Source organism: Alligator sinensis, unplaced genomic scaffold, assembly GCF_000455745.1.
Source record: "Alligator sinensis unplaced genomic scaffold, ASM45574v1 scaffold81_3, whole genome shotgun sequence".
NCBI classification, from domain to species: Eukaryota; Metazoa; Chordata; order Crocodylia; family Alligatoridae; genus Alligator; species Alligator sinensis.
Window position 1 is genome coordinate 1,256,603 of NW_005842088.1, and position 22,229 is coordinate 1,278,831.

General features: G+C 44.9%; 1 protein-coding gene across 4 annotated transcripts in view; it reads right to left on the reverse strand.

Moving 5' to 3' along the window:
• Positions 1-19,302, reverse strand: part of KIAA1257 (KIAA1257 ortholog) — a 111,184-nt gene extending 91,882 nt beyond the window's left edge. For all 4 annotated transcript variants that reach the window (XM_006023887.2, XM_006023888.2, XM_025204526.1 and 1 more), the window contains exons 1-5: positions 18,870-19,302; positions 17,263-17,459; positions 8,352-8,559; positions 4,459-4,590; positions 1,132-1,225 (exon numbers count right to left, since the gene is read on the reverse strand). In XM_006023887.2, the coding sequence (XP_006023949.2) occupies positions 1,132-1,225; positions 4,459-4,590; positions 8,352-8,559; positions 17,263-17,459; positions 18,870-19,125 (887 nt within the window). In that variant the 5' untranslated portion in view covers positions 19,126-19,302. The remainder of the gene's footprint in view (positions 1-1,131; positions 1,226-4,458; positions 4,591-8,351; positions 8,560-17,262; positions 17,460-18,869) is intronic.
• Positions 19,303-22,229: the final 2,927 nt, after the last annotated feature.

The following is a 22,229-nucleotide window of genomic DNA, read 5'->3' on the forward strand; positions in this document are numbered from 1 at the left end:
GCAAGGTGGTATTTAATATCAGATCCATTAACAACTGGTTTTCCACTTGCTAAAAAACATTTAAGATAGAATCAGTGTGTTCTATTTGTAGGAACAATTCAACCTTCTTTTTGAAGTTCTTCATCTCTGTAGATATTTCTGATCTTTTTCATACTGCACATAAATATGGATCTACCAAACTTGAGGAAGTGGCCAGACAATTTTGTGGGTAGATCCCAGGGCTGGCTGCCATTTTCATAAGCTGAACATGGAAGACCCACCCCCGATTGGCCAAGGGGCCCCAGCAGTCCCATCCCTCTTTGCAGATTGCCAAATGACCCAAAACCATGGTTTAATCACCCTGATGCTTAATAATGCGTGGATTAATGGCTTCCCTGGGCTTAATCAAGGTAATTAAGCTATGGTTTTGGGCCATCTCCAAGCAGGGACGCTGGTGCATGCATGTAACAAGCCAGGCCGGGGCTTCGTGGACCCTAGTGCAGGCTTCCAGCTGCCTACCACAGTGGGCCTGGGACCCTGGCACAGCTGCCTAAAGCCTCCCTGCCTCCCCGCCTACAAGCAGCCCCCCATGAACAGCTCCGCATCATTGACCCACATACTCCTCCAGAATGGCCCTACATGCAGTGCCTAGCATGTCCACTGCCCACAGTGCCTAGCTTCCAGATTGCACCTCCTGCAGTGCCCGCTCAGGTCAGAGTCCTGGACCAGACCAGGGGGGTGCCATGTGTACTCGTTCAGGCACGTGGAGAAGGGAGGGTTGAAGTGGGTAGTCTCTTAGCCTGATCTGGCCCATGGACCAGCCTCATGAAGGGCTAGATGAGTTTGACACCCCTGGTCTAAAGGGGATCTTAATGCTTTTGGTTCCTTTTTAAACAGTTAATAACTCCAACAAACACGAATGTAAACAGACAGAGTTGGCAGTCCCTATAATCAGAGTATAATCATGAAACTCCTTGAAAAACAACTACCTTCAGTTCTAACACAGGTGAACATATCCCATTACACATCCACTTTTATCCCTTGAGCTACCTCATTTGCCCGCCATAGTAGTAAGTCTATTATCTTGTATATTTATAAGAATGACACTTATCCAGCAACAATATCGAGGGGCTAAACAGAGGACATTCTTACCTTACTGAAGGTGAGACACTTGTTCTTGATCGATAAGGTAAATTCTGCAAACCAGACTCTCTCTCATATAGTTCAACTTCATCTGTTAAAAGACCTAAACAAAATGCATGAAGGTTAGTCATATTTCCTTTTTCATTTCATCCTGTAAGACCAGTCAAAATATTGCCGTAAATGTTTAGAAAAATCAAAGGTAATGTAATTTTCAACACGTGAGATTTCTCTTTAAACAATACAACTCATTTTGTGTGGTCTAAGACACCTGAAAATTAATCTGAATAAGCACAAAATACCTAGAACAAAATAAATTGATAGTGGGCTATAATGCAGGGATGGCATTCAGAGTATGTGAACCAGAAATAAAGCACTACAAAGGCACAAGTACATCTTTCAAGGTCTTGTATAAACTAAGAACTATCAGCAATCAATATACACTACCACCACTAGGAAATAACTAATAATTAACAGAAACTGAAGATAACCAAGTGGCATTTTGTTAACAAGCCCAACCTAACTTGTTTTCTTGGTAGTTACTGACTTCACTGTACAGAAGACTGTAGCTAGTAAGGCAGTGGTTTTCAGCTGGGGATGTCATTGATGGGCCTCAATGGCAGTCATGGGATGGGAGTACAGACAGCCAATTCCCTCCTCCAATGATTATGGCATAAAAAATTCTCCACATGTGCTGGCTGGCTCCAGCACAGGAAGCAGCAGCTGAATCTGGGCTAATCAGCTCTACCAGCACTGGAGTTTTTCAAGGCCAATAGGAGCACCTGGAAAGAGGCTCTCTAGGCATGCTTTCCTCCTTGGCATAGCAAGGGGCAAAATTTATCCAGTAGAAGAATGTAAGATAAGAAATACATCTGAGTACAGTAGAAACTTGTTTGCAACAACACTACCAGCAGCAACTCCCCAACATTTTCCCTGGTAACACATCCCCTAACATCTATTCAGATGACACCTCCTATGACACCAAAAAAACATTCCGGAGCAACACGTTACTAGGGCACCCTTACACTGCTATTGGCACTGAATATATAATAGTGATAAATGACTAATGTAATCTAATAATATACCCCTAGCACCAAACAAAAACCATTCGCTACACTACGCTTAAGGAAGTAACTACTCTTAACAAAGGCTCCAGGAAATCTTTAATGTCCTACCAAACAGGAAAAAAAATGTACGTTAGCTTAGAACTAGAGAATCTCCCTACTTAAAACAAAAGCCAATGTCTTAGCAATAGGAACACATGTTTCTTAGGGACATAAGATTGTCCGCTGTTGTTGGATCAACTATTTACAGCAACACTATACAGTAGTTTAGGACAGAAAGAGAAGAAAACTCTACTCAATTGACACTGGAAGGGAGCCAGAAGGAGCAACTATTTAGGTGGAAATTTGACAAAACACAAGCAATATCCATATGTTCCAAATAGAGGTGCACCAATGCATTGGTTTGATATCAGATCGGCACCAACATAAAGAAAATTGACCAAACTGGAAATTGGCTTTCTTTTTGCTTGATGTGGCCGATACGTGACCCGTGCATGCACACAGCCGCAGTGCAGCATGTAGGTGGCGAGGAGCACATCTCGGCAGCATGAAGAGCAGTGTCCAGCTGGTAAGTCTGTTGTGGTGGAAGGGGAGTGGGGAGGGAAGATCAAGGTCCCTGCGGTGAGGAAGGGAGTAGGGTTGGGGCTGAGGCAGGGGCTGAGACAGGGGCTGCATAGCTGGGGAGTGGGGCATCCCGGGAAGGCATGGGGAACATGTGCCCCAGATTTGTGCGAGGCGGGGCGAACTTCCACTGTGGGCTGGGACTGGGGCTGTGGCAGGCTCTTCGCAGCAGGGGCTGGGCCAGGATGAACTCGGGGTAGGCAGTGATGCTGGGAGAGGAGGTTGGGGGGCCTACAGTGAATTTTGAGGTGGTTGCAGCCCCCCCACCAGTATCCCCCCTCCTAGTGCCGCTGCCGCCCACCCCGATCACAGCCTGGCCCAGCTCCCACCCCGGGCCCAGCCCATAGCGGCAGCCTGCCCTCCCCCATACAGATCTGGGAGCACACACCCCACATGCCCTCCCGGGGTGCGTGCAGCTGTGGGAGCCGCCCTCCCTCCCCCACCCCTCTGCAACCTCCAGATGAGCTGTGGCTCTGCCCTGTGCCTAATCCCGCCCTGGTTGTGTAGCACCTGCCCCAGGCCCTGCCTCAGCCCCAGCCCCACTCCCTCCCTCACCGCAGTGGCCTCGATCTGCCCCCACCCTCCACGCCCCTACCCTTTCCCCTCCCCTCCCACCACAACAAACTTACCAGCCGGACACTGCTCTTCAAGTTGCCAGGCTGTGTATCGGAAATTGGATTGGTATCAGCTGATATGCCTCTTTAAAAATTGGCTATCAGTATTGACCCCAAAAATGTCTATCAGTGCTGCACCCTTAGTTACAAACAGTAACCTAGATAATTTATACAGCCACACAGACAGGAAATCAGAATCCTTGCTATTCAGTTTCTAAAATGCAGACTTCTACTACTTGAGCTACTTTCTTTAGTAATCCATAGTAGTATGTTGATTACCTTCTCTATAAAAATGCATTTATATTTATAACTCTGACAAACGAGCATTAGTCCCCTTTTATGGATGCGAAACTGAGGTACAGAGCAGTTTCATATCTAATATTGGATATGCAGTTTGAAAACGGAGGGCCTAATTTTTCAGAGTACTCTACTTAGTATACTGTAATACTCTATAACAGGGGCGTTAAACCTCTGGTTCACAGGCCAAATGTGGCCTGCGGGGCTCCTCACACATCAGGGAATTTGGCAGTAAGGAAGCAGTGGCCCTTAATACTGACACCCTCCCCCTGCCAAATTCCTAGCCCCCATGCCCTGCACACCTGGTCAGAGCCAGGCCATGTCCCTTGCCCCCGCAGGGCTCATGCCCTCTTCCTCTTGTGGACCATGGACCCTTCCTCATGTGGGGCCGGGCCATGCCCCCTTTTCCTTGAGGGGCAGATTGGGGTTGAGGGGCCAGGTCATGTCCCCTTTTCCCTGGCAGGGGGTGGCTTGGGCCAACATCCCCTTCCAACCCCCATAGGGCCAGGTTGGAGCTGGGTCACACCCTCTTCACCTCCACAGGGCTGAGTCAAGCTCATCCCCTCCTTCCCTCCCCACAGCGACAGGTCACGTCTCTCCCCCTACTGCAGGGACAGGCTACATACAGGTTCCTCATCTCTGCATGTCCCTCACAACCAGGGCCCCAGTTTCAGTCCCTTATTCTAGGCTCTTTATCTTAGTCTTTGCCCAGTGAGTCTCAGTCTCTGATCATACTACTGTACCTGCCACAGGACTGGTTGCAACTTCATCCAGCACACTGGATTTCTTCACACTTTTAGTTTTAGTGCAGCTGGGTGCTGACTGATTGTCTTCAAAGAGTTTTCTTTGACATAGCACTGTAAATTTCACCCCACCTGGTGGGACAAAAAAGAACAAGAGACTCTCAGACTTAACTTTCCCTTATTTTGGCTGTACTTTACCTGAATGCTGCCCCCACCTTTGGGTCATAGCAGGTAAAGCATCTCCCCCATGTTATACTATCGGCCTTTCTATGATCTAAGGGAAATCAATCCATGAGTTCCCTAATGTCTATGGGTTTGGAAGTGAAGGCAGAAGGCAGGGTAGATCTGCACTTTATAGACTAAATCAGAAAAGTATAATATCTTAGGTTCATTCACTGGCTCCTCTGTCAATGTCACACATGCCACTACCTGCTTACAGTGCCCTTCTGCTTTCTACATCGGACAGACAGAGTGATCCTTACATGAAAGAATGAATGGACGTAAATCTGACATGAATTCCAGAAAGACACAATCCTGTGGCAGAACACTTTAACCTCTGTGGACATTCCATCAATGACCTCAAGGTTGCTGTTTTTAGACAATAACACTTTTAAAACCATAGAAAGAATAATAGAAAATTAACTTGAACAGGAAATTGTGAAACAACAAATCATCTAGGGTGTCTATACATGTGCTCTGCAATGGTGGTGGTGGAGGGTGCTTTAATTAAGGAGGCTCTGAGAGCTGCTTTAATTAAAGTGCCTGTAGTGTCATGGGTATTCAATGTCCCATGCTTCAAAATGGCAGTGGAGATGCTTGAACTGAAGCTCATTCAACAAGCTTTAGTTCAAGTGCCCCTGCCATTTTGAAGCATGGGGATACCGAACGGATGTGACATGGAGGCTGCTGCAGCACATTAATTAACACAGTCCAGCAGACTCGATTAATCAAATCTGCTCCGATGCATGCAAATTAGCTTGTGTCAGAGCAGACGTTCGGTACATATATAGGTGCCTCTGCAGACCAGATTGTGTTAAATTTGGTCTAAGCTGGGGGTGGACAAACTGCTGGATCAGGCTGACAGTCAGACTCCATTTCCCAGCAGACCCTGCCCACATTGCTGCAGCTAGTTCCCATGGAGACCCCAAAAGAGGTGGGGCCGTGACAGCATGGGGCCAGGATTTCCATGGAGACATGAAAGCTTATGCTATACATGTCTGATTTAGTTAGGCTACAACAGGAGTGGGCAATTATTTCAACTGGAGGGCCACTTCACAAATTTTGGTGATCTGTCAAGGGCCGCGTGGGTAGCCCCCACCCCTTGACAGTTGTCCCACCCCCTGGTCGCCATTTTGTGGCTGGAAGTCCCGCCCCCTAACCCCTACCCTTTGCCTCCGGAAGTACTCCTTTTGGGAGGGGGTAGTATGGCCTTGGAACTAGAAGTTACACTCTGTCACATGGCCTATGTCAGGGGTAGGCAATGTTTTTTGGCCAGAGTGCTGAAACCCACCCCCACAATGTTTAACTTGTAAGGTGCTGGAGTGCTGGCATGCCAAAAACCAAAACTGGGGCATGGGGTATATGGCAGGATGCACTACATATTAATATAGTTAATAATCATAAATGTTTTTTTTTATGGTAAATACCAGGTTTTCAAAAAATTCTAAACCTGGTGACAATAAATAAAACTTCATAGAGGCAACAGAGGAGAGGAAAGAGGGAGGAAGGGAGGGAAGAGGCAGGGAGGAGGGAAGAGAGAGGCAAGAGGGAGAGAAGAGAGAGGGAAGAAAAAAGAGAGGGAAGAGGGAGGGAAGGGGGAGGAGAAAGAGAGAGAGCGAGGAGGGAGAGAGGAGACAGGGAACAGAAAATAGAGGGAAGAGAAAGAGAGAAGGGAGAAAGAAGAGAGAGGGAAGAGGGAGAGAAGGAAGGAGGGAGAGGGAAAGCGAGAGAGAGGGAGAGAGGTGCAGGGAGAAGCAGGTGAAGGGGGAGGCACCACAGGTAGGCTGGCCTGCCCAGGCCCTTGGGAAGGTGGTAGCTGGGGGGGAGTGGGGGCTGCCTCAGAGCTCTGCAAACTTGGGCCACAGCTGGGCCCCATGTGGCACCCAAAGTGGAGCCCAGCCTGGCCCACACAGCTCTGTGGGATGGGGTGCAATCGTCCTGCCCACAAGAGGATTCTGCTTGGCAGGGGCAGGACACTGGGCTTGGGGGGCTCCCAACTCTGCCTCCATGCATACTGGGCACAGCACAAGTGGGGTGGAGTCCTCCGGGCTGTTGTGGCAGGAGCCCCTGGGGCTCTGGGAACAGCTGCCCAAAGCTGCGCACTAACCTCTGCTGGCCTGGCCTGTCCGGTCCCAAGCAGCATGTCTCAGCCGCCACTTCTCCTCGCCGGTGCTGACTTGGCCGGGCCTGTTGCATTCCGAGCAGCACGCAGAGAAGCAGCAGCTGGGCCGGCTTTGCTGAGTGCTGTTCAGGATGGGACGGGCCCGGCTGGATCAGCACCAGCGAGGAGAAGCAAGCAGCCACAGGAATAATTGGGTAGCAGTGGCCCTACTTGCAGTGACTCCTATGGTATGTGATCTGGAAGGTAGAACTTTTATCATGTCATCCCTTTCTGTATTCATCACCCTGGAAAAACATAGCCAGTCTCCACCCTCCCCACCACAGACTCTCTAAAGGATTCATCAGAAAACACTCTGAGGGCATGCACAGAGTTTCCAGGCACCCACAATGGTAATATCTCAGTAGTAGAGGATCAGGCATTCACACCCCTTTGAAAGATAGGAACCTAATGCTCCATTAAAACTCTCATCAGCTTCTATACTCTGACAGAGTTCTGAGCATTTGAGACAACGCTGTATTTTTTTGCATACCACTTACCCCAGAATATAATACAAATCTTGCTTTTGAAAGGCAGAATAAAGGGGGGGAAAGATTTTTCCAGAGTTATGGCTGCATAGAGCAAGGACAGAGTCTAATCTTTAAATGACTCACCCTTTCTTTCCTGCTTAACTTAACCTAGTTGCTGCTGAAACTGGTCTCCATGAGTAGATGTTTGATTTTAGGCGGAAATAAGAGGAGAGAGATCAGGAACAGCTAGCAGACAGAAAAATTGCGCAAAGAAAGGTTACCTAGACCACTAACAAAAATAAATAATTGTTAACACCTCTGGAGTGAAGAACAATGAGCCATTAAGTTAACTGACTCCTTCAGTTGCCTCAATGGTAATGCAACAGCTGCTGCACTGTGGAGCAGGAAGCAAAACAGAGTGCTTCTATCCCATTCAGAAAATCAGCTTCCCACTTAATATACACACCCCTATTTTGGGGAACTGATTTTAGGGGGGAAAGTGTGTGCTGTATTCCAGAAAATACAGCATTTGACTTGGTAACAATGGGCAAGTCTATATGTGCACCCCACTGCACTATTGGTACTTACTTTAGCAAGTACTAAATGACTGTGCAACGTGCTAGTGTGCAGTAATCTGTTGCTACCCTGCAGTAGTGGCGGCATCACAGTACCAGCCAACGCTATGTTACTGTAGTGACGAGCTATGTTGCTGTACCTCATTGCTATGGCAACATAGCATCATCCAATCTACACGCTCAACATGTTAGTACTCTGCCTCTGAGTCCATTGAGGACATTCCAGAAACATTTATTACAGTATAAAAATATAGCAACATTTTGAATGCTACATGGATCTGAAATGATAATCTTACCATTGATTAGACAGCAGGCACATACAAGGTAGTTGAGAAAAAGAGAAAACGTGCAGGTATGAAATATTGTGAGCCTGTGCTAAAACTAAAAGGAAAATCTGTTTTCTTGCATATGCTGGACCTTTTTCTTAGGATACATTTTATAAGGAGTTTGCTTCTTTCCTTTAATACTCACCAATTGCATCTACATCCTCTGCTTGTAAATATGAAAGCCTTGGTTTACTAAACTTAGCTTTTGCACAAACTTTGTCCCTGGTATCCCATAGCTTTAACGTTATTTTGTGTTCTCTCAGTTTTGTTAAAAATTTATTGGTAACATTAATATCAATTCTGTGATTCCAAGAGACCCATATCTGGTCATTTTCAAACCATGGCTTCACAACCTTGTTAAAAAAAAAAAGAGAGAGATGAAAACCATTAGAGAGAACATGAGAAGTACCGAAGAGTTAACATTCACATACAGTCTGAAGCTATTTATTTACAAAAAGGATCCACACAGAGAAAGAGTTCATATTTTATTCTAAGAGATTTAGGATTACAAAACACCATACAAGAGTTAAAGTAGGCCTGGCATGAAGGCAGCCTTAGCATTCAAGTAACTAGGGAGACAAGTAAAGTCTCGTCTCCCTAGTAACTAGGGAGACAAGTAAAAAACGAATTCAAGTAACTAGAGAGAGGAGTAAAGTAACATATGGTACCCAGGAAGTACAGCTCTCCCTTAATAACTCACCACCAATTAGAAGAAAGGTAAAAGACTACATTATGAACAGTTGTCTTGAAAGAAAATATATATGAAGTGGGAATAAGAATTAGGTCATGCTGGAACTTATCAGAAATTTTTACATAAACCTTGTACTTAATAATTGTTAGTCTATATTAAAGCTGGCTGTGATACAGCAGCACATTTGGTTGACCTAACCAAAATTGTATTATCCAACTAAGATCGGATCTTATCCAGATTTTATAAAGATGAGGGATCAAAACAAACAAACAAATACAAATTAAACTGCCAGCATGAGACAGCATATAGAGGTTTAATAAAATACTATTCTTTTTTACATGTTGAATCAATGCACACCAAATTAAACCACACATAGTAAAACCAACTGTAAATTCTAAAGTAACAGTTCCCAAAGTGTGGCTTGTGCAACATGGGACCTACAAGATCCTATGATGTGGCCCACAAGCCCCTGATACAGCCTGCTACTCAAAACTGCCCCTTTGAAATGGCCCTTCAAGGTCAAAACTTTAGGAACCCCTAAAGCCTATGAGGTTATGTGAGTGAAGGACTCTGCTTTCTAGGATTGTCAGTACATCCTTCTCCATGATGCAACTGACTTTTTTATTTGTTAGTAGGCAAAATATAGAGAATCTGAATCTTAAAAAAAGCATGAAAGAAATTAGTCTACCTAAAGCACTGGGAATACAAAAAGGAAATAACAAAGGCAAGGCACCAATTAGTCATTTTAAACCTACTCTATGAATACGATAGGTAATTGAGGGTAAATGAAAGGTAAGGTATAAGGTAAAGGAAAATATAAGACCTGCCCTTGTAATTCCCACTTAAGGCAATGATCAATGAAACTACTCATATGAGAAAGGTAACCATTGTTTGGTCTTAATTTATTCCCAAAAAAGGCATATGAAGGCTTTCATGCCTTCATGTTTCAAAACAGACAAAGGTAAATTTTTAGTGGTCGGGGTTTCGTAATTCTAGCATACTTTATCATATACTAAAAATGCATTATAAACTAAATATGGGCTGACCTACTACACAGTGGCCGTGGCTACATGTGCACTTAACTGAGGAGTAGACTAATTAATTGCAGAGTAAAGCATCATTAGGTGCGTCTACACAAGACACTAACTGCACAGTAGCCTCATACCACTGCACAGTAGTGTTTTGGGCAAAACCTGTGCTAATATGTTCTGTGCAGTAATATTAGGCTACTGCACAGTTAGTGTCTGTAAAAACCTGTGCAGCAGCACTACTATGCAGTAGTGCCTGTTGCTGCTTATTGATTCAGTACTTGGTTATGCAAGTACTAAACTTAATGTACAGTAACTATGGCACATTAATGAATGTGTAGACACACCCAGTGTCTACATGCACAATGCTATTAAACCACAGTAAACTAATTTATGCTAATTTATAAGTTAGTACTGTTGGGGGTAGTACTATCTTACAGTGGGGTAATTAACTGCAATTAAATTCACATGTGGATCCTGACCACAGGCATAAATTGTGCCCAGTCAGCAAGAGGACAGACTCCTGCCTGCCACCTAGCCACATAGCTCTTGCACTGGCTAATGTTTAGTACACTCATCTCAATCAGGAAGCAAATGTTTCTTCCTTAAAAATTATGCTCTAAAAAGTTTAGCTATTTTCAAATATAGAAAAAATGAGAAAGTTTTCATCCTAAAACAGCTTGAATCCTATTAATGCAATTAAAATGGAGCTTCTCTCTGGAAGCTGATAAATACCTTGATAACTGGTGTCCATGAAATGATAAAATTAACAATTAATGGGTGTCCATATATAGACAGGCAGAAATGGGATACCATGTCTTACTGAAAAAGAAACCTAATAGCATATCAGAACCCCTGTTGTCATCAACATGCACAATGAATGTTGAATGAGACTGAGGTCTGCTTTATTCAGTACAGGATTTATATTGTATGTACATTATGAGGGATCACGTGACACATTAAATAACTAGTTTTTTAATGTCTGGGTATTAGTCACTACTGTGCGGGCCACCTCCCGATCCCGTCCATGTCGCCATGTGCGAGCCGGGAGCGATATGCGGACCCGTCTTTGCGCACGCGGGCTGTGGCCAGCAGCCCAGGCACACAGGGTCAGAAGGGACCGCGCGGCGGCAAGGCACACACGGGCTAGAATTAGTCACAGAAGCGTAGTGGTTGATTCAAAGATTATTTACTTACACCCAAGATGGTCGCGGTGTAGGCTGGACAGTTTCCCAGGTTCAGCTCCGCTTAAATCCTCGTTGGAGGACTACGACAAACTCGGTTCTTGGGCCCCGGAGTTGTTAAGGCTCCGCGGGTTCGGCAATTTCTTTCCCACGGAGTTGTCGAAGCTCCGTGGGTTTGGTTTGGCTCTCTGGCCCCGGAGTTGTTAAGGCTCCGTGGGTTCGGCAATTGAGTATATAGGATAGGGATACGTCTAGGATTGCGCTAGGCAACGGGGATAGGCCAGAGGCTGTTTAGACCTCTGTTGCTTTCTTAAGAAATGCGTTGGGTTTGTAAGGATCTGCAGCGCTTAGAGATCTTCACGCTCTCCCTCTCGGACTCCAATTGCTTTCTCTCCAACTTGGGCAGAAACCACCCAAGCTCTTTATACGGCTAGCAAGCCAACTGCTAGCCGCCATGTGTGCATAATTTAACACAAGCCAATAATGGGGCTCGAATTAAAATACAAATGGCAGGAACTCCTTTGCACCGTGCATTTCTGAGATGCAAAAGAAATGCACCATGCAAAGAAAGCTACAAATTTGGCGGGAAAATCCTCCGTTGCACCGGAGTTCTCCTCTGCAGCAGAAAACTCCACCGTGCAAAGAAGCTGCAATTTGGCGGGAAAATAATTTAGCAGTGCCAAAGCACACACAAACAAAAATCACAACTTTGGGTTGTGACAACTACCTGTCTCTAGAACTATTCTATGGTTTTGTATTCACTCACTGATGAAATTATTGCCGCTGAGTATTTTTGTTTGTATTGCTCTGGCTGAACTTGTGGAGTTGCTGGCTGACAGTGAAAGGGCAACAAAAAAAAAAAAGAAAAAGCATAAAACAAGATAAAAAGGGAAGATGAATGGGAAAGTCAAATGATGAAGAGAAAGCATTTTAACTGTACTACTGTGTTCAAAAATCAATACTAGACAATAAGCCTGAGTGATTTTTTTTTAAAGACCAGGGTGTCAAAGATATAGCCTTTGGAGTAATTTTACCTGGGCCACAGGTCTCAAGAGGCACCAGGATGAGGGGCAGGGCCCACTGTTAAGAGCCCTGTTGGGGATGTGTCAATGGGAGGCACAGAGTGGGGGAGTAGGAGTTATAAAAGCCAAAGCTACATTAACCCCCTGCTTGCCCCACTGCCACCACAGCTTCTAGCCTGGGGGCCCAGGTGAGTTGCATAAGTTTATATACAATTATTTTGATGACAGGCAATTGCAAATTAATGAAGAATATGGGCAAGATTTTGCCTTTATGTGCAACAGACTCTTCTCATTGTCTTTGGAGAAGCCAAGGGCAGGGTTGCCCCACATCAGAAGTGCAATACCAAAACTAAATGGGTTATGAAACAGAAGGATAAACTTTGGTCACTATTATTCAATGATGTGGCAGGAGGAAAGGGAAAAATGTCAAATTAAATTGTAATGCATTTTCAGCAACAGACTTCTATCCAGATTCTTTAATTATGCTCTTTACCTAGAAGCAAATTTCAATTTAATTTTTCCTAGATGGTCCTTATTATGTTGTGTCCTTGAAGTGACTGGAAGATCAGTGAACTATGCAAAAGATGGAAGTTGCTTGTTTTTGCCTCCCATCCTCCTATAATTCCTGAAGCATATCTGTGATTGTTACAACAGAATTGCCAAGATAACACTGCAACACAGAATGAATTAATGAAATAGCTGATGTCAAACTGTTAATTCTGAGAAAGTTTTACTATAGTGGCAATTGTTCCACTTAGTAAAAATATCATGACTAGAAACTGCATACTTTTGTATTAGGGAGGAATTTGAAAAGCACACGTGCAAAGTAAATACACTAGTACTTTAATAGACAAGGGAATATGACAACCCTATGGTCACTAAAATTTAGAGAGTCTAAATTTAGTCTCAATTCCTCTGTGTTATCTTCAGTAGGATTATTCTGATGAGTAAAGTGAGCAAGACATAGCTCTTGAAAGCAGTGTAATCACCCAGAATTGTTCAAGCCAAAACCATATTTCAGTTTTATAGCCATTTCTTGCACTGATTTTCTTTTAAATGACTCTATGTTCACTTACTTTAAGCCAAATATTAAAAGCTACAGATGTAAATCTGGATGGTAGACCCTGGGTATAAGGGCCATCTAAAGAGATATTCTACGTTTAAGCTTGGACAAATTTTCAAAACCATTTAAGTAACCTACGAGCCTGAAATAATTAGGGCAGAATTCTACTACTCATTGTGCACCTATATGGCAGCTTTCTGCAAGTGGCCTTTTTGGCACTTACACAGCTTGCAATTCTATAACCCCTGTCGCGTGGATATACAAGCACACGCATGTAGACTGAGCATGCTCAGTAGGCTCTGCACCAACTAGGCAGGCATGTGGTTATGTACACATGCCTGTTCTGCATGCCTAAATTCAGGCATTACATTTCTTGTGGGCCAGATTACATGACCCAAATTGAAAGAGTTATGGCAGAATTCTGTACATGTCAACCCTTCCAAGGGTCACTGCATTGCTGCTCCTCTGCTAGCATGTGGCTGGCAAAAGTACACATTCCAGCATGCTTCATGTCCAGAGGTTTCTGGTGTAGTGTCCAGAGGTTTCCAAGGATTCCCCAATGAAGTGGAAGCACCCATTGTGTGGTCAGCTGGGTAAGATTAACTGGGAGCGACCAGATAGGACTGCCCATCAGTTCTGCTGCTCTACTATCCTCTACTATCTTCTGTAACTACCATTGCTAGCATGCTGCTACCATCTCAGCTACCGTTGAATAGCATTTCTAGGCCAGAGACATGAGCAGCAACTGGTGGGAGCAGATCATTCCGGCCACCTGGGACAATGAACAGCAGCTGATGAATTTCTGCAGGTCCCAACCTATCTTTCTAGAGATCTGCACCAAGCTGTTGCCCTGGTTTGAGTGGCAAATTACCAGGATAAGGGCAACCCTGACCACAGAGAAGCAAGTCATGACTGCAATATGAAAGCTCACTACTTCCAATAATCTCCAGTCCATTGCCAACAGATTTGGTGTTGGCACATCCCCACAGCAGATGATGCAATGCAGCAGGTGTGACTGGCAGTCCAGTAGCAGATGGCACCCTGGATCATAAACATGGTGGACCTGTAGTTGGTCATGATTTTGTCACCCTGGGGTTCCCAAACTGCATTGCTACTTACAGTGCATGTCGCCATCCTCTTTTCGGTGGTGATGCAGATACTAGTGGATCACTACAGCTGTTTCACCCACATCAATGCTGACCTGTCGGGCCAGATGCATAAACACTAGTGTGTTCAGGAATTCCCATATCCCCAAAGTGATGAAGCAGTTTGCCCCTGGCATGTCCAACATCAAGATGGAGGGAGTGGGGACTCTGTGTTCCCCTAACAGCCCTGGTTGGCAGGAGGCTTCGGAGCACGCTGCATGCTATGATCACTGCTGGGGGCTGTGTCCCTGTGGACAAGTTTGGGGGGAGCCTCTTTCAGTAGCTTCCATTTACTAACCACCCACAGATGGCCCTGGGACCCTGGGAATTGAGGGGCATGGGTCAAAGGCCATCCAGCCCCTGCCCAGCAAAATTCCGGCCCCCCAGAAGCTAACAGCAGAAGAAAGTGGGGAGCTTCACCCTTCTCCCAAATGCCAGGGTCCTCTCCTGTCCCAGGGATCCCAGCACTCCGGCCAATGTGAGCCAGATAAAGCTAACTCTGCAGTGGAAGCAAAAGCTGTTCATTGTCACAAAGGAAGCCAACTAATCTTTGCTGCCCTCTTACTGGAGAATATGGTGGTCCGACATAAGTTTGACTTGTAGAACGGTCCATCCAACTCCTCTACAGAGGAGAGCCCTGACCTAGAATGTTAGATAACGGCTCACAAGATACTTGACTTTCCAGTACCAGTATCTGTTGGCAACAGACTAAGTTGCAGTCAAGGCCACCACAGACCTGGTTCTTGCCTGATGTGTAGCCAAGTGCTGGCAAAAGCAGCTGAATACTCATCATCAGCTAGCACCGCCAGCAGTGAGTGCCACTTCTCCCCTCCATCAGCAGTAGCACTACCAGCACCCCATGCTAGAACAGCCACCCTGGGTTCAAGAGCAGCCAGGGTCAGGGTGGGAGTGGTACATTGTAGGATTGCTGGAGGACTGCCTGGCCAGCTTATCCCAGGATGCTGACCTATAATAACCAAACAGACACACTCAATGTCCTGGGAAAAATCAATAGTACATTTTATCCTGTATACTTTGGTGGTACTTGAAGTTTACATGGGACAAAATGCCTTGCCCTCACCCCCCACCAGAAAAGTAGTATCTGTTTATGGCTTTAGTTACAAAAAGATAGCTGACAAAAACCCATGGCTAGAGGGTGCTCAGATGCTAGGGGGTAGGGGAGGGGGGAGGATCAGGCCACTCCCATGTTTTAGTCTCAATAGCTAAATGGGCATTTGTCCAGGGAACAGAAGACATGGGCTCCAGGTCCCATTCACACAAAAGGGGCCTGAACCTGTGTTTTTCTGACTTCCCAGTACTCTAGCCACCAGACTACAGGTTGGACATTTTATTCAGTGCCCTCTCCAGTGCTCCTTTGGAAGCTAGACCATTGGGTAGCCAAGAGAGGGATATATGTGGGGCAAGGAAGAGAAGATGAATAAATTGGAGGGTGTGTGGCCACTTTCGGTTCTCCTTTACACTCAGGTTGCATCCTTGTAGTTAGAGAAGCAACAAAAGGAAGAATTTGGTCCATAGCTCTCATAATAAAAAATATAAGCATGTTTAGATAAAATCATGATTAGTGTTCTATACAAAAGATAGCTCAGATAGCTAATCACTTTACAAAGAAGAGGGAACATAAATAAAAATAGTCTTGAGATTTCTCTGTGCTATAAGCATGTCCTTTTCACAAGTAATTTCTTCAGTAGACTGTAATAAAAATATTATCCATCCTGAATACTCCCTGGTTGGCTTAGAAAAGTCTCAGTATTAATGATTTATTTTGCATAGCCTAAAAGGTCAAACAATGAAAGGGTTAATTACATTTTTAAATGTTACAATTCAAATATTTTATTAAGTTTTCCCCTTGTTCCTCAACCAGTCATTCAGTTTTAAGGGTACTCAACAATTTGCATGATGGAGCCAATAGTTTATAAAGTGTTTTTTTGATCCTTTGAATTAAACTAGTGCTATAAATACCTCCTTATTAAAACATTACCCAAATTACTTCCACATGCACTGTAATCTGTGTGTACATCTTTACTCAATTTGGGTCTAACAATATTGTGTTCTATTAATATAGACGGAACATATTAAAACATACAGTGTTATTAGGACATTTCTTAGGAAACTACTAGAAATTTAAGTTAGCTTCTCCAAATTCTAATGTACTATTCTGTAAGAGAATCACTAATAATTTTTTCTCAAGCCACCATGTCAGACCAGAGCTGGCCTGTTCCAGCTTGCAGCTTATTAAAAGTTGCTGAGCAGCAGAATAAACTATTCCAGTTTAAGCAGCTTTACAGAGATATGCTAGAGTGTAAACAGATGTATCATTTCTCTTAGGAGAAAGCCTTCTGTCCTCAGATCCCAGTCCATTATCCCACTTAAGTACCTGTGAAGTACACAAGAAAAAAATGTACTAAACAAGTTTCTCCCCACCCCCAGACAATAATGCATGTTTAAGTCAATCACAGGTCATTCAAGTTATTTGCCAGTCATTCCAGAGTCAAACCTGTCAGGCTGTTTGCTCTCCCTGATTACCTACTGACAGAGCAGCAGCAATGTAGCCTGGCATGGCTACATGGGTAAAGACCTCCTGCTTGGTCTCAAGTTTTGACTCAGATCAATCAGGACTACCTCAAATGAGACATAGGTTTACAGACTTGGTGTCCACATTGGTAGATTTTAAGTGGTACAGCCTATATCTAGAAAAGGCCTATGTAGTGGCTAACTGAGTATTAGCACGGCTCACCCACATGTGATTTGAAAGCATCCTCCTAGCTTCAGCACATAATACACTGATTCTTCAGATTTAAGGTGCTGTGACAGGCATCTTGCATAACTATTTTAGAAATATATGTTATGCTCAACAAATAAAGCTAGCTATTTCCAGAATAATAAAGAACATATGTTTTTTTACCTTGGATTCAGATTCTAAAAAAAACTTGGCCACCGTACCAAACAGCACCAAATCAAGTTTTCTAGGTTCAATGTCATCTGGTAGGAGAAAGTACTCCATGTGATAGTAACGCCGTATTTTTGGAATGCTTGCATCTTTGCCAATATCAGACCTCCTTCTTTGCATTTCAAATGAAATGGATGGTTTATGTCTCTGACCTAGGAAAAAATATTTAAGAATATGACTTTTGAAAGTTTGAAATATTATCAAGAAGCATTCTCTGGCATACATAGGCACTGTGATGGCCAGAGTTACATCATGACTCCAGAATAATTCAACTGCTGCATGGGTACATGTGGTATGTTTCAATAACCTGTGTTACTGCTGTGTACAATACTTCTCTCATGACTAAGTCAGTACTCAACTGTGCAATTCTTAATCAGGCAAAACTGGGCCTTCTTCGCCAGTATAGCAACAGATCCTTCAGCCTCTCAGCTTCCCAGTCTATACGTATCTGGCCTGTTGCTACACAGGTAACTTGCACAGTGCTGGACTCCACTTGACAGGTGTTTGTTGCCCATGCTTACTTCTACACCCAAAAAACCTCTGTCATAGCAGACTCAAGCCAGTTCTGTTGCAAAGGTACCCTCCATGCCAACTGAAAAAAGGACTGGATTTCTCACAGGTAAGACAATTTCCAGACTGATAGCTGAGTGTGTACCTTATAAACACAGATACAAAAATTGTCAGTTTAAATGGTGAGTCCAGAAAAAACAGGTAAGATTTGTAATGCACAGGCGACCAGTGGAGGGACACGGGGCAGATGTGTGGCCCCCAACTCAGCACTGCTCAGGATGGGGCAGTTTTTTTGTCACATGGGCCGGCAGCGTGCTAATCTTTTTAATAACAAGCCTTATCCTTACCACAGTAAAAGCCTGACCCTCAAGCTATACAGGGATCTCTTTTTGACAGCATGAAGAGAAGATGTCTCTTGGACGCTTCTGAATGCAAAGATCCTGCAGGCTTGGTGATAAACTATGTAGAGGTGCAGCATGCTGGGAGGGGTGACTGGTGCAGCTCGACCCCCGCTATTGTTATTAAAAAGATTAGCATTAAGTGTATACACATACTTATTTTCTTCTTGCAGGAAGTAGGGATTCCTCCAAACAAATACATTTATATGAGAGTGCAGCACTGTAGCAGCTGCCCAAACTACTCTTTTCTACTGAGCCCTCTTCTACTCTTTTCTAATCCTGATGTGGGGTTAAACCACTTGTTGTCATCTCCATTTGCATACTGGCCTCTCTTTCCAAAGTTTCCATAAGGAACTCAATTAGGATGACCTACTAATGACTGATTAGCTAATAACTGACTAGAAATAACAAGGTAACATCATCACTGTGAGCACCTTGGATTAGGGAAGAGCTGTCATATACCACTTTCAGTCACCAATCTCAAAACAGACCCTAACAATTAGACTGTTGTCAGCCCCTATAAATCTGCCATCTTCCAGAGGGCTGTACCCACAACCCACTGGCAGGAGACTCCCCCAGTGGGAATATAAGTGAGTTTCTGCCAAGCCGCAGGGCCTGGCACACAGATCTAGGGAACTAGGCGCTGGCACCTACTTGTGGCCACTGGCACCGCCAGGGAGATGGTGAAGGTGCAGGTGGCCACGTGTGGGCCATGGAGCTCCTCTGGGCCGCCCGGGTCTGCGGGGCTGAGGCGCCCAGCACCCAAGGCGGCTCCCAAGCTGCTTTCGGAGCAGCTGCCTTCCAGCTCCGCTTCCACGGCTTCTTCCTCCTCCTCCTCCAGCTCCTGCTCCTGCCGCCGGGCAGCGGAGGTGAAGGCGACCGCCTTCTGCTTCTCCTTTGCCATGGCCATGGGCAGGCCCCGGCGGCTCCCCAGAGGCCTGCAGAGGACGCAAGGAAAACGCCGGCGAGAAAGTGCTTGGGGAGCCCACGACGCTGCTGCCCGCGCCCGACGCAGGGCCCGAGGCTGGAGCCACGCGTCTCCAGGCAGCCGGAGCTTGTCCCCGGCCCGGCAACGGCCGCGCAGCCAGGCGCCCTGCGCTTCCCCGGGGCCAGCGCGGGACGGCGGTGCCGCCTTCCCCGTGGAGACACCCAGAAGCTTGGCTGACTCTCGCCCGACCGCGCGGCGGAGCCAAGAAAAGTCCTGGCGCAACCACTCCTGCGCTGCCCCAAATCAGCTCCGCGCCCCGCCCGAGGGCCGCTCCTTTCCGCCGCCGCTGCTCTGCTTTCTGCTCCTTGCCCCACAACTGCCTGCCCCGCACCCAGGCTGCCTGTGGCCCGCGTGCTGCCGTGGCCTGGGCCATCGCGGCTGCAACGTCACTTCAGCCCTACGCCGGTCCTGAAAGGACGGCAACAGCGCGGCATTCACGGTGGCTTCCGCTTCTTCAGGTCCCAGTGGGTTTATCAGCGTTGTATGAACTTGTGGACTCAACTTACGTTGATTTCGCTGCGAGCAAGAAAATATTATTACTGCCTGTCACTTCAACAAACTCTGGTTCCAGGTGCTTTGCCAGAGACGTCTCCTGCTTCAGTACTTTTCTTTAAAATGTTGGCAGCCAGCACATGCTTTTTAAGAGTATTTTTATTCCTTTTAAATTTTTCTGCTTGACTGTACTGAGCTTAGACTCTTACGGACTATCATAATTTTAAATGTATATTAAGTTGGTTGTAAAAAAGAAAAAAATAATAATTGAATGTAATATTGCATTTTTATTTAAAAAAGCAAACGAACAATTTGTATCTCCCCAGGTTAGAATCTTAAAGGTTAAAGGAGAATTTAAACTAAACTGCTACTAGAATGTATGCATTTGTATTTCTAGTATGCCTCTTCCTCTGAAAATGTCAGAAGCTTAAGGGTGGCATGTAAATCTAATAAATAAAATTAGTTATTTAATACATAAATACAACTATAGATCTTTTACAGATAGGTGCAGTGAGGTTAGAGAAGTAGATTTGGAAATCCTCACTGCCCTTTGGCCAGTCAGGCCCCCAAATTTAAGAATTTCCAATAGCATTGATTTTACCCGGCTTTTTGTAGGGAAGGAAAAGGATGCTTGTGCTTTGGTTTAACTCCATTTCCTTTCACTGATGTAGGAGCCTGTTAGTGGAATTATTGCTGTTTTAATTCCCTCCATAGTAAAATTCAGAAAAGCCTTTTCTGTAAGTTAGGAATTGTTGATCCCTTTTTTAAGTAACTTGTGGGCACTCTGCACTGGCCAACAGAGCCATGTAAGGGTTTGTACAAACCTTCCTGTCTGATCTTCACAGCTTCAGTTTTGGGGTTTGATGCACAGAATTAACCTGGAACTTAATTACTTGATTTCATTTGAAAATAGCAGATAGTGGTACGAAATTACAAAACGCTCTATGTTATGTTAGCTTTCCCATACAATCTGAAGAGAAAACACACAAAATTGGCTGGAAAGGTTTGTAAATTCTAGGAAATTTGATGGATCTAGTCTGAATTTTGTGGCTTTGTTATCAAGCTAGAAGACAGGTGATTTTTTTGCTGTTCAGGGTTTTGCAATGATCATTTCATGAATTGTTTAGCAAATGGTCTACTAATACCTTTTTCCTTTTTTTTTTCATAAACTAGGTAAGCCTCATGTCTAGGTAAGACTACAGTGACTGCTATATAGTACTTGACTAAATTAAGGTTTGTTACAATACATACTCCACATACAAATTAGACATGGATTCAAACTGAAGGTAGGTTGCTGAGTTCAGACTTTAATTTTAATATAAAACTCTCCCAAATTTAACCTGATACAATTAAAATACACAGTTTGAGGACCAGACACAGCAGGTGATAAGTATTCTGGTTGCTTCTTAATGGTGTTAGAGGACACTCTAGTGTCAGAGGTGACAGATCATTAAAAATCTACAGCATTCTTTCCCCAGTGTAGAAATCCTGTGTACTGGCCAATTCTATCTGATTCAATAAATTCATCCTGAATTCTCATAGTAGTTTCAGGTATATGAAAGAGTATAATCTCTCCTAATTACGCTGCTATATTGCATTGTGCTCTTGAACAGTTATTACATTTTACCCAGGAGATGATGCAGTCATTAGGGCTTGTCACAACCCAAAGTTGTGGTTTTTTTGTTTGTGTGTGCTTCGGCACCGCTAAATTATGTTCCCGCTAAATTGCAGCTCTTTTGCACGGTGGAGTGTTCTGTTGTAACAGAGAACCCGCGTGCAGGAGAGTATTTCCCGCCAGTTTTGTAGCCTTCTTTGCATGGTGCATTTCTTTTGCATTCTAGTGATGTACGATGCAAAGGAGTTCCCGCCATTTGTATTAAGATTTCTGCCACATTATTGGCCAATCTTAATATAGGCACACGTGGCGGCTAGCTATTGGCTTGCTAGCCGTACAAAAGGCTTGGGTAGTTTCCGCCCAAGTCGGAGAGAGAGAAAGCACGTGGAGTTCGGGAAAAGAGCGTGAAGATTTCTAAGTGCTGCCGATCCCTACGAACCCAGCTTTTTCCTTAAGAGGGCAACAGAGGTTTAATTTGCCGAACCCACGGAGCTTCAACAACTCCGGGGAACCTATTTACCGAACCCTCGGAGCCTTAACAACTCCGGGGCCAATAACCTCTAGCCTCTCCCCATCGTCGATCGCAACCCTAGACGTATCCCTATCCTATGGACCCAATTTTCGAACCCACGGAGTCTTAACAGCTCCGGGGGACCTGGGAACCGAACAAGAACCCACGGAGATTCAGCTACTCCGTGAGAAAAGAATTGCTAAACCCGCGGAGCCTAAACCACTCTGGGGTCAAAGAACCGAGTTTGTCAGAGTCCTCCAACGAGGACTCAAGCGGACCTGCACCTGGAAAGCTGACCAGCCTACACCGCGACCACCTTGGGTGTAAGTAAATAATCTTTTCAATCAACCATTACGCCTCCGTGACTGATTCTAGCTCGAGCGTACCATACCGCGCCGCGGTTTTCTC